The 12,738-nt window shown below is 32.5% G+C and overlaps 1 protein-coding gene across 1 annotated transcript; it reads left to right on the top strand.

Annotated features, from left to right (window-relative positions):
- The first annotated feature begins 1,181 nt into the window (after positions 1-1,181).
- On the top strand, positions 1,182-2,143 carry LOC134250607 (uncharacterized). The gene is made up of 2 exons (XM_062732968.1): positions 1,182-1,699; positions 1,827-2,143. The coding sequence occupies exons 1-2, from the start codon at positions 1,318-1,320 to the stop codon at positions 1,970-1,972; spliced, it is 528 nt and encodes a 175-aa protein (XP_062588952.1). The 5' UTR covers positions 1,182-1,317; the 3' UTR covers positions 1,973-2,143.
- Positions 2,144-12,738: the final 10,595 nt, after the last annotated feature.

A 12,738-nucleotide genomic window follows, 5' to 3' on the forward strand; every position in this document is an offset into this window, starting at 1 on the left:
TAATTTGCATAATTTTACCACATTGAAAATAAAAAGACTAACAAATGCTATTTTAGAAATACTTTTATATTTTATTTACTTCATGTGTTTTGGGCATAGAAACTTGACTTTTTTAACAAGTTTCTTAGTTTTAAAGTTGAAACCTAAGCAACTGTCATGGACCCAATATTCACATTTATTTCCGCGATGGGAACATCCTATCAACTGGCCGTTGTCCTCCTTTCCTAAGCAAACATTACACTGGTTATTAACTTCAGCATCGAAAGCCTCCGTTTGTGTGGATTTATTTTGGACACTCCTTTTTTTCTTCAAACCCTTTTCTGATGTTGTTGTAGCATTTGTTGATGGCGTACTTCTTTTCCGTTTATTAGATTTAGGTGAATTTTCTGGGTCGGATTGGGTGCAAGAAATTGAGAAAGAAAAAGAGGTAGATGGTTGGGGGGAAGGATAGCTGAAAGAAGAATTTACAGTGATGGAATTTGTATCGGGAAGGGTGGGTTCTTTATCGGGAAGGGTGGGTTCTTGATCAGGAGAGGTCTTTTCACAAAGAGAAGAGTTAGATGGGGTTGGAAGTGACATGCAGGGTGGTGCTGGAGTTATGTTAGAGGTTGTAACGGAATTCAAATCCTCAAAGGCCTATTTAAAATAAATTTTTATTTATCATTTCATGTGCATGAAATAAAAGAAAAAGATGTAATTAAAATAAATCCTCATAAAATAAAGAGAACTAAATGTACCTATTGAAAATGAGGGGTGTACCAGTGTAGATTTTGGCCACACGGTGTTCTTATCATAATCAGTACATCACAGTTAGTTGTGATGTTCAACTCTTTGGCCTATAATATATAATTAATGAAATACTAATTCTAGATACATGTATTTTACATATTTATGACGTATAACGAATTCGTATTAACATATAGCGAATTCGCAATATGCATGTTTTCCTTCAAGTGCTACTAGCAAATATGTTAGTGAAGCAAATATTTCAAAACTTACTTTTAATAACTAATGTCTTATCATGAATTGAATTTTGCAGGATACGCAGAAAAACTTCGCTATATCCGTGAACTCGCTATATTCGTGTTCGTACTAAACGAGTTTTACTGTACTATTTAAATTATATCAAAGTGTTTGCATGATATATCTTCATAATGTGTAAAATATTATATTACTTAAAAACATATAAAGAAAACTAGGTATTTTAGATTTAATGTCTTTATTTTTTTTTTTTAAGTTTTCTCAAATCAATTTTTATTTATGATATATGAAAGATATGTATATATTGTTTAGATTACCAAGAACCTTCATAATTGTATGTACGCATCTACAGACAAAGACGATGCACATGACTCTGCTATTTACCATACGAATTTACAGAAAGAAATGTTGCATTGGAGAGCAGAGTTAAGGGACGCGGAGTACCTGCTAACCCCCAAAAGACAAATTTCTCCATGTAGCCTGTCTAATAAAGTGCTAGATCCAGATTTCGCACATTTCTCCCAAAAATGCAAAGACAATCTTTTTATTTCTCAATGTTCCAAAGTAAATTCAGTAAACACCTGTAAATTAGAACCTGTTTTCATACTTCCCGATGATAGAAAAAGTTTTAATTCCATAGAGAGGAAGAATAAACAAGAAATTACTCAGCTAATTCTACAAGACTTGGACAGGGTCGAGGATCAAGACTTTGAAATGGGTAAAATTTTAACACCCCCCCCCTCCAAAAAATAACTCATTATAAAAATTCATATTAAATTACAATATTTTAAATTACATCTTTCCAAAATACAAATTAAAATTAAATATTTTGTGCATTTATTTAGGTTTGCAACAGAATCGTCTGTGGAAGGAGGTTAAGAATGAGAAAAGAGCCATATTAATTAAGTTTTGCAAAGATTTGCGCAGCATAATTGAACACATGGACAGCAGACAAACTACAGAAGATGAAAGTGAAGGTGATAGATTTTGAAAGTTATTGATCGTGAATCTTTATATACAATTATATATAAATTAAATACCAACTTTATTGAAAAGGGTTTTTTTCCTCTGGTAGAGGGCCTGCTTTCTCTTTTCTCCATTTTCAATGAAATACATATCCACAGGGCCGCTTCTGGCTTTCCCCCGTTTTTTCTGACCTTTAAGATTTCTCCCTCTATTTAGTTTTACTCCTTCGAAAGAATGTTCTTTGCTCTCCTTTCCAATCCAAGAGAATATATATATATATATATATATATATATATATATATATATATATATATATATATATATATATATATATATATATATATATATATATATATATATATATATATATATATATATATATATATATATATATATATATATATATTTATATATATATATATTTCGTGTAAAGTTTAGAATTTGATTCTTCCCTGTGTGTCCAATTATACGGGATTTAGAGGTAGACAATTAAGTGCGGGTATTACTGTCTCATAAAAGCATCTAGTTATGAATATATTCATATACCCCTTTGGCCAATGACAATTATATATAATCAAAAAGTGGCCGGTATGATGAGGGGAAACTTCCTATGTTTTTTAACTTTTGTTCTTGGAAAAGTGGCCGGTGTCCGGTTTTTAAGGGGTGGCCGGTTTTATGAGAGTTTATGTGTTAAGAAATGTTGTGAATTTTGCCGGGACTTATAAATTCGGCCGATATTCAGGGAGAACTGGTTTCCAGGGTGGGGGGAGTTGAAGAAGTTTCACTGTATAAGCATATAAATTCACTTTTCCTACAAGACATATACAATTATTTTCAATGATATGTTTTATCAGAGAGAGAGAGAGAGAGATTACTGATCACCAAGATGTTATGATCCTTAAAAATATGAAATTAACGGTTTTGTTATCCTATTGACTTGAATATACTGGGTTATTTTCTAAATACTGAGATAATTTTCAGAAAATGAATCAAAAGATACTAGTAGTACGTATGAATGTTAGAATTATGGAGAAGTGGAAAACACTGATAAAAAATTTAATCTTAAAAGGAAGAAAAACGACAAAAATAGAGATACACTTAACGATATCTTTTTCATAACGTCCGCCAAACCATGGACAAACCCAAGATAAGTGTAAAGGGAAGAAAAAATTGGAAATATACTTTATTCGAATATCTTTTTCAAATTTCCAGTGTTTGCTTTTGTTGATCATTAAATATTGTATTTTTTATCAAATTTACCAAACAAGTATACACCAAGAACATTATGTCGAAGCATATATGATACATACATGAAATATATATTTCTGGAATTTATACATAAAATTACAAATCAGTGTAAAAATTATTTAAAATACGCTTTTTTGGTGTTAGATATGTATATATCTTTCGGGAATGAAAAGGAAGATAATTTTCAAAAAATCAACAGAAATAAGAATGGAAGAAGGTCTTCCTCGATTCCTTAAGTGACGACTTCTGAAGAAAGTAATTAATAAGATTAAATATACAATTTCTGTGAGTTAATCTTATATTAATTGCATTGCAAAATTTATAGTAGCATTATCTATCTTTGATGCAAACGTTGTTTAACAAAATAACTTTATAGTTAATAACAGTCCTTAAAAGTTCATTCCATTTTAAAGAAGTAGGTATATAGCCACTGCTTGGGGTGAGAGTTGTGGGTCATTTGGATGAGACCTTAAAAACCAAAGACCCCTGTCAAGACAGGCGTTGCTATGATGATAAAGACCCTTACCTGCTCAATGGTTGTGAGTGCGGAATAAAGGTTTTAATTTGAAGCCCTTTACTCGTATATTGCGACGTCTTTATGAGTAAAATAAAATCTCAAACGAGACGTAAAATACTACACAATAAATAAATCAATCAACCCAAAACGCTAACAAAATTTAGAATCACTTTCAGCTCTTTCAGTTTCTTTAATTCCTTAATCATTTTAATGATTACAAATAAATGAAATAAAGATTGAATTAAAGCTAATAACTTGTGAACTTTTTATAAATAAGTTTTAAAAACCTGACCAAAAATTGATAATGTTAGCATCAAGATTATCAAACATATCATTGAAATTCTGAAATTATTTTATTTGTGCGTTTTAAGATAAAATATCAAAATGTAAAAAAATAACGAAAGGTAATCATGCTGAAAGTCTAAATGAACAATACAATCTGAGAGAAGAGCATAGATAAATCAGAAACCATGGTGTAGTAAACATTCCGTCTCATCAGCTGTAAGCCCAATGGCTCGATTCAGTTGAAGATGAGGATCAATATAGTCGTGATGATAAGCTTCTGGGTGTACCTTTTTTTACTGTCGAAATATTGTTCGTTTTGCTAAAATATAATTATTGAATTGGTGTTGGTGTTACCTTTCTTCTTTGTATACACATTGCATTCTGACTCCACTTATAGATACTCTCAATCTTTATTTAGATATGGTTTGGAAATCGTAGGTCTTCTAAAAATCATTTTGTAATTCCCTTTTGCAGCAAATGTGCTTTTTTTACATATATAAAATAACATTTTTTTCTTTTCAAACAATTCATTTACATCTAGTTCGAAACATTTAAAGGGGGTTTGGGGTTCTGGCCATTTTTAGAATATTTCGACCTTCTTTTGAAGAAGAACTCCATATAAAGATATACAAAAATGATCAAACTTTAAAACTAAAATGTATGAATTTTTGTCTTTGCCAAATAATAGTTGACAGCTTAAGCTACCGTATTTAAAATATAAGTTAAATCTGGTGGTTAATTTGTTGACACCCTTGCCTCCTTAAGTAAAATATGCCCCTTTTATAATAGAGTTTACAGCAACGAAAATCAGCATGTCAGTATCTTCCTGGCTTTAAACGTCAATTGTACATAGAACATGTCCTCATATAAAAAAATATTTAAACTTTAATCAAAAAAGTAGTTACATTCAGAGTAGAAGTGCTCGAAAGCAAAACCCCTTCACAAGTATCATCATTCCGCGCAAAGTGTTTTGTACAGATTTTAGCACATTGAGCACACCAATGAAAAGTACACAGTTCTTGTAAACAGGACACAAGCTCTGTTATTGTGTAGGTTTATGCTTAGTTCACATTTAAGCCGATGGTCTGGCGATTAAATTTTCTGGTCATGTCGGCTGAAAGAACATGACCGGCCGAAACATGTATTAGGGAGACACGGAGCAGTCACATTAATTCCTAGAAACACCGATGACTTGGATAAATGACACAAAATATCTCTTTTCTTAAGAAATCATCAATATTTTTTTCATAGATCTATATTCAAATCGGTGACGTTAGTAATGTTTGAAAGGCAAAGTGGCAGAATTTTATAAGATTGCGACTCTATGTTAAAATGTGTTCAAAATTGTGTATAGAACTGCATAAAACAACATATCTAAGCAGCAGATAATACGTAAGATTTCTTTATATCTTACGGATCAATTATTTATGTTATTTCCGTTCAAAAATATTTATCAATCCATGCACAAAAATTTTGTTTGTGTTATGCATCCTTAATAGGTAAAATATTCACAAGTCGACCAATTGTCGCCCGATCATCGAGCTTTGAACTACAGTTTGATTTTAACCGTCGGCCGAAAATTTGAACACCCTTATTGTCGAACGACGGACGACCGACTTAACAAACTAACTGCCGATAGTCGGACAATGATGGAAGGTTGGTCGACAGATAACTTCAATTGAAGAAATCGGCCACCGATGCAGAAAAAATTATAACTTTGACCGGTGGACAAAAAATTGATCGGCCGACAAAAAAGTGGTCAAAATCGGTCAAGACAACGTCCAATGAACTGCCGACTGTCACCCGAAGAAACCCATTTTTGCTTCAAAACCCGTCGGCCGTTGGTCGTTTTTGGAAATGTGACTGGGGTTTTACGATTCACCGGATGTGTTCAATTGTTGATGTCTGCTAACCACAACTAACAATATACCGTGTGTATGTTTTGCTCTCAAAAATTTCTTACTCTGAATTTTCTGGATTATAGTTTTAATATTTTTCATTAATACACAACAAGATTGCCACTTTTCCTAAGTATTAAGAATAACATTAAAATTTGTGAAAGTGTGCAAGGATGTGTCAATCAAACATGTCCAAAAATTTGAAGTTTCAATAACTTTCAGATGTAATAAGATTCTTAATATATCTTCATGTGAAATGCTATTGCAATATTCAAGACGTGATATTATACAGAAAATTTAAGAAAATCTTAACTTTAAACCTGTGTCTATGCACCGCTAATGAGACAAAGTCACGAACCCCTGAAAACATTAGAGGTGGCTACAGAAAATCATTTTTATTATGAATCCTGTTAAAGATTATGCCAGAAGTAGGACTAAATATGAAAGAAAGACAGTTTTATCAAATCAATGTTTTTTTTTAAATTCTCAATGCATTTCCTATGTAAAATGTTGATAAAAAGAACCTATATTATTTTAAACCTTTAGATTTTTCCAAAACCCATTTATTTCATGTTTAGTTTATGAATAAAGTACATTTTTATATTTTCTCATATCCGATGACAACTAGATATCTTGGCTGAAAAAGCAAATATTGAAACAAGCCACAAAAATATCAACACTGTTCTTTAGGCCTAATTTTGAGTTACTTTCCTTCACATCTAATTATTCATAATGGCCGGTCGAGAGACTGGTTGAATATTTCTATCATATAATATATTTTTAAAAATATTGAAATGGAGTAATTAAAACTTTTGTGCGTAGTTATTTTATGGTGCCTAATTCACATGATAAAGAGAACCATTCTCATGTGGTCTACTTAGCTATCACCACTTTCAGCATGTATCACATTTTGCCCTTCCCAGCCCTTCCCAGCATATATGTACCTATTCTGAATAAAACCTGTTGACCGTTTGTCCCCTTAACATCATGTACAACAAAGCCATCACTGCTTTTCTTTTTTTTTTTTTTTTTTTTTGCTTTAAATTTTAATCTATCCTTTTAAAAGACACACGTGCTTTTGTTTACCTCATTCTGTAACATGCGCTTTATTTTCCCAATGACTGTTTTTCTAAGCGAAAAAAATCGGCGCAATTAGTTTGATATATGGTTTCTTTGTAAATATATGTGTTCATCAAGGTTTATGTCCAAACATGTACTGGTCCTGTCGTAAAGAAGGATGACAAATCTTTCAGGTTCGCATAATTTTGCATGATATCCCTGTTGGTGCACAAATTAATTTTAGAAGTGCATCGGTAAGCTGAGGTATGGTGTTTTTTTGCATTTTTGCCATGCCCAATAAAGCTAGACACATCCATAGAGCAGAAAGCATGCTAAAGAGCTCAACTTTAGTCGTATGTGCCTTAGCATCAAGAATAATGCCACGTTGTTCCATTCTGGACATGGACAGTTATGCAATATTACACATATAATAACTAATGCAGTTTTTTTTCATCCTGAACGATTTCCTCAATGTGCACCATTTTGTAAGCAAAAATAATGCCTTACTTTATTTTATTTTTGTCAACATCCTTGTGCACTTTATTCTTTGCTGTTCTCATTCAGTTGTACGCACCCACTTTTTAATTTGTATTTTGCCTCCAGGGCCATCATGTCCCAAGGGCTTAACACTTGAACATTTGAAAACATTGCTCAAATTTTCACTCTTATTGGCTGTTATTGGCTATTGTAGTGATCCCTTTTGGGCGCTTTTAACTTTGTATTGATGTTACTGAGTTTGATGATTGATGGTTACTGCACTGATTTTAATTATTATTTCTTTAATTCTACCCTCTTCATGTAATTTTTCTAAATGAAAGACAGTTGCCAAATGTTTTGAAATTCCAACACATTTTTGGTCATTGAAATGTTGCCGCCGCTGCTGAGGTTCTCCCTCTTTGATTGTATTGGAATAGTTGGTTTCTTTGATGTAGAAGGCAAACAAATTTCAAATCTGTAGAAAATGTTACCAAAATGTTATGAATTTATTTGCTTTATGCGTACGGCTAACAACTTCAGTATAATTATATGCCAGCTAGTATTTTTACTAGTATAACTTTTGAATTGTTAGATGTTTAGAACAATATTGTTAATTAGTTAATTAATCAAATAAATGTTACTGGGTATTTTTGATTTAATCAGCATTATTCTAAAGGAAAAGACATATGAATACATTTAATAACATTGCAGAGTGGTGTTTGATAAAATGGAGGAGAAGTCTGCCTGTAAATACTGTTGTTCCTCAGCCATTATGTAAATTGATTAGTAAGTAAATAGCAAATAAAGCTGCACAATATCCAAACATGTTTGCAATATACTACTACATGTATACTGAAATACACCATTTTACGTTCTTATCACAAAATACAAATATTAAAAAAAATCAAGGTATGCTGCATGACTAAAAGATTGTAAAAGAAATTTAGACTGGCTGCTAATTATTTTATAATCCTTCTGCTATCAGCTGGCCCCTGATTTTTGTATAATTCCTGAGATATAAGCCGGCCCCTAATCATAGTATACCCTCTCTACCATCAGCTGATCCCTAAATATTGTAAAAGGATATGGAGATAACGAACAGTATTCAATCTCAAAGTCCATTAAACAATGAAGATTAGGAGCAGAGGAAACACGGACCTCCGAAACATCAGAGGTGGGATCAGGTGCCATGGAGGAGTGAGCAATCCTTGCTGACCGGTCAGGCCCGCCATGTGCTCCTTATCAGAAACGAAACAATCCGTTGTCTATTCAGTGTATAAATAAAGGACTAACAATTGGTATGAAAAACGTCCGTCAGCATTTGACTCAATGAAAAATTGTGCCTGCTGACAAAGTCATTGTATCGACCATAGAACTTACGAAATGATAACTTTCAACGAGATTGCTTATATTCTTGATTCATCAACTTGCTTGTCAATAATTTACCTCGTTTTAGAAATTGTTCATACGTAGAGCATGCTCTTGCGAATCAAATCAGCTGAGATATATATGCTCTGTATGCAGGTGATGAAGGTATCTTGCTGCATAAGTAAGGGAATTTGACGATAGAAAAGTTAAAGTCATCACGTTTATCATATAGCTTGGTTGTTAGATTACCATTAGTGTCTTTTTAAGTAAAATATCCAAATATGAAAAAGATGTGTCAGACTCTGTGGTATCTTTAATCTCAAGCTCTAGGATATATCGTATCGACGTAGGAATGGAAATTACCATTGTTAACTGGCAATACGTCGTCGATGTATATAACTGTCGAGTTGAAGGCCACATCAAGTGTTTTCTTCTTTTCACACATAAGATTTTGCACAAATTCTGCTTCATATGAATATAAAAATAGGTCTTCTAATACTGAAGCACAATTGGAACCCATGGAATTCCAATAGATTGTTGGAATACCTGTTCTCCAAAAAACCACATAGATATTGTCAATAAGAAACTCAAGCATTTCTTAGATGTCAACTTCAGAGTACTTGTGTGTGCAATCAGAATGTGTTTTAACAAAATAATTTTACAAATGGCCAATGACCAGGTAAGTTAATTTACGAGTTCCATTTTTATTGAAAAAGCAGTATAATATAATTCAGTATTGTATAATTCCTCTACTATCGGCTGACTCCTAATAATTGTATAATTCCACTGCTATCAGCTGGCCTCTAATTATTTATTTTTATACAACAGGCTACAACAATTCTTACAATTATTAATTTCTGAATGATATTGCCCTGGTTAATGTATCAACAATTTTTTTTTAATTCCTTCGGAAGATTACTACAGTTTTGGGCAAATTCTGGTACATTTGTGAGGTAAAATACAGGATAAATCCTTTTCAATTTTAATTCTTATTTAAAAAAAAAGAGTTAGTTATTCCATTGTTTTGTGTTGCAATGGTAAAGTTAATAAAGATTAGGAAGTCTAACGCGCATTCGTGTTCTCGGTCAGATTTTGTCTTCACGCAGCTTCCTCCATGGTTAAATTTTCAAATGTGGAGAACCCTGTTTTATATAATTCCTCTGCTATCAGCTGCCCCTCAATTATTGTATAATTACTCTGCCATCAGCTGGCCTCTAATTATTGTATAATTCCTCTGCTATCAGCTGACTACTAATTATTGTATAATTCCTCTGCTTTCAGCTGACGATTATTTATTGTATAATTCTTCTGCGATCAGTTGTCCCTTAATGTTTGTGTAATTCCTCTGCTATCAGTTGACCCCTAATTATTGAATAATACCGCTGCTATCAGCGGACCCCTAATTATTGTATAATTTCTTTACTATCAGCTGAATATTATTTATTGTAGAATATCTCTGCTATCAGTTGACCCCTAATGATTGTATAAATCCTCTGCTATCATTGACCACTATTATTGTATAATTCGTCTGCAATCAGTTGAACCCTAATTGTTGTATAATGCTTCTTCTATCGGCTGTTACCTAATTATTGTATAATTCCTCTGCTATCAGTTGACCCCTATTTATTGTTTAATTCCTCTGCTATCGACTGAGTCCTGATTATTGTATAATTCCTCTCCTATCAGTTGACCACTAATTATTGTATAATTCCTCTGCCAGGAGCTGTTCCCTAATTATTGTATAATTCTTCTACTATCATTTGACCCCTAATTATTGTATAATTCCTCTGCTATCAGTTGACCCCTACTTATTGTATAATGCTTCTATCGGCTGGCCTCTAATTATTGTATAATTCCTCTGATATTACCTGCCCCTAATTATTGTATAATCCCTGCTATCAATTGAACCCTTCTTATTGTATAATTCCTCTGTATGCTATCAGCTGATCTCTAATAATTGTATAATTCCTCTGCTATCAGTTGACCACTAATTATTGTATAATTCTCTGCTATCAGCTGATTCCTTATTATTGTATAATTTCTCTGATGTCAACTGTCCCATAATTATTATATAATTCCTCTGCTATCAGATGACCACTAATTATTGTATAATTCCTCTGCTATGAGCTGTCCAATAATTATTGTATGATTCCTTTGTTATCATCTGGTCCACAATCATGCTATAATTCTATAATTTTTGTTATGAGCTGACCTCTAATTATTGTATAATTCCTCTGCTATCAGCTGACCTCTAATTGTATAATTCCTCTTCTAACAGCATCCCCTTAATTATTGTATAATCCATCTGCTATCAACTGATTCCTAATTATTGTATCATTCTTCTGCTATCAGCTGAGCCCTAATTATTGTATAATTCCTCTGCTATCAGCTGACCTCTAATTATTGTATAATTCCTCTGTTATTAGCTTCCCCCTAATTATTGTATAATTCCTTTGCTTTCAGCTGACCAATAATTATTGTATAATTCCTCTGCTATTAGCTTCCCCCTAATTATTGTATAATTCCTCTGCTATCAGCTGACCTCTAATTGTATAATTCCTCTACTAACAGCATCCCCTTAATTATTGTATAATCCATCTGCTATCAACTGATTCCTAATTATTGTATCATTCTTCTGCTATCAGCTGAGCCCTAATTATTGTATAATTCCTCTGCTATCAGCTGACCTCTAATTATTGTATAATTCCTCTGTTATTAGCTTCCCCCTAATTATTGTATAATTCCTTTGCTTTCAGCTGACTACTAATTATTGTATAATTCCTTTGCTTTCAGCTGACCACTAAATATTGTATAATTCCTCTGCTATTAGCTTCCCCTTAAGTATTGTATAATTCTTCTGCTATCAGCTGACCTCTAATTGTATAATTCCTCTACTAACAGCATCTCCTTAATTATTGTATAATCCATCTGCTATCAACTGATTCCTAATTATTGTATCATTCTTCTGCTATCAGCTGAGCCCTAATTATTGTATAATTCCTTTGCTATCAGCTGACTACTAATTATTGTATAATTCCTCTGCTTTCAGCTGACCACTAATTATTGTATAATTCTTCTGCTATTAGCTGACACCTAGTTATTTTAAAATCTCTCTGATATATCTGAACCCGTAATTATTGTATAATTCCACTGATATCAGCTGACTACTAATTATTGTATAATTCCTCTGATATCAGATGACCTCTAATTATTGTATAGTTCCTCTGCTATCAGCTGTCCCCTAATTATTGTATAATTCCTCTGATATCAACTGACCCCTAATTATTGTACAATTCCTTTGCTATCATCTGGTCCCTAATTATGATATAATTCCTCTGCTATCAGCTGACTCCTAATAAATATATAATTCTTTTACTATCAGCTGACTCCTAAATATTGTAATTTCTCTCCTATCAGCTGGCCCTTCAGTGGGTTGTTAACCCTGTGTACAAGATGAAGTATGACTAGATGTTTAAGGCGGCTGATGCTGACATAAATGGTTTTGTATCAGGGGAGAAAATACACAGTATATTTCTACAGAGTGGACTCCCCAACACAACGCTGGCCTATATCTGGTGAGTGAGAGATGCAATTTGTCTGTGCTGGATATCGGTTGGGAATAGCAATATATTGCAATATATTGCGATATTTCAAACTGTATTGCGATATTTATTGCATTTTCTAAAATAAAAGTTAAAATGTTCTTATCTTACTTTATTAACATCTATTCACAAGCAGACTATATAAAGCTTTTATAAATACATTAAACAGATAACTCGAACTTTGATCTCTCGAAGATCATGATCATTGGAAGCGAGACTCCAGTTCGGAAATTTTCCCCTATTTCACTAGGCAAATTAACTCTTGATTTCTCAAATTTTTGATCTCTCGAAAATTTTGATCCCTCAAATCTTGATTTCTCAAATTTTTTATCTCTCG

Source organism: Saccostrea cucullata, unplaced genomic scaffold (genome assembly GCF_032062105.1).
Source record: "Saccostrea cucullata isolate Sc308-1 unplaced genomic scaffold, CSIRO_AGI_Scuc_v1 ctg5330, whole genome shotgun sequence".
In the NCBI taxonomy this organism is placed as follows: Eukaryota; Metazoa; Mollusca; class Bivalvia; order Ostreida; family Ostreidae; genus Saccostrea; species Saccostrea cuccullata.

Coding starts and splice junctions, on each gene's coding strand:
- LOC134250607 (XM_062732968.1), top strand. CDS start 1,318: ATGTACGCATCTACAGACAAAGACGATGCACATGACTCTGCTATTTAC. Junction 1,700..1,826: donor GGATCAAGACTTTGAAATGG/GTAAAATTTTAA, acceptor GCATTTATTTAG/GTTTGCAACAGAATCGTCTG.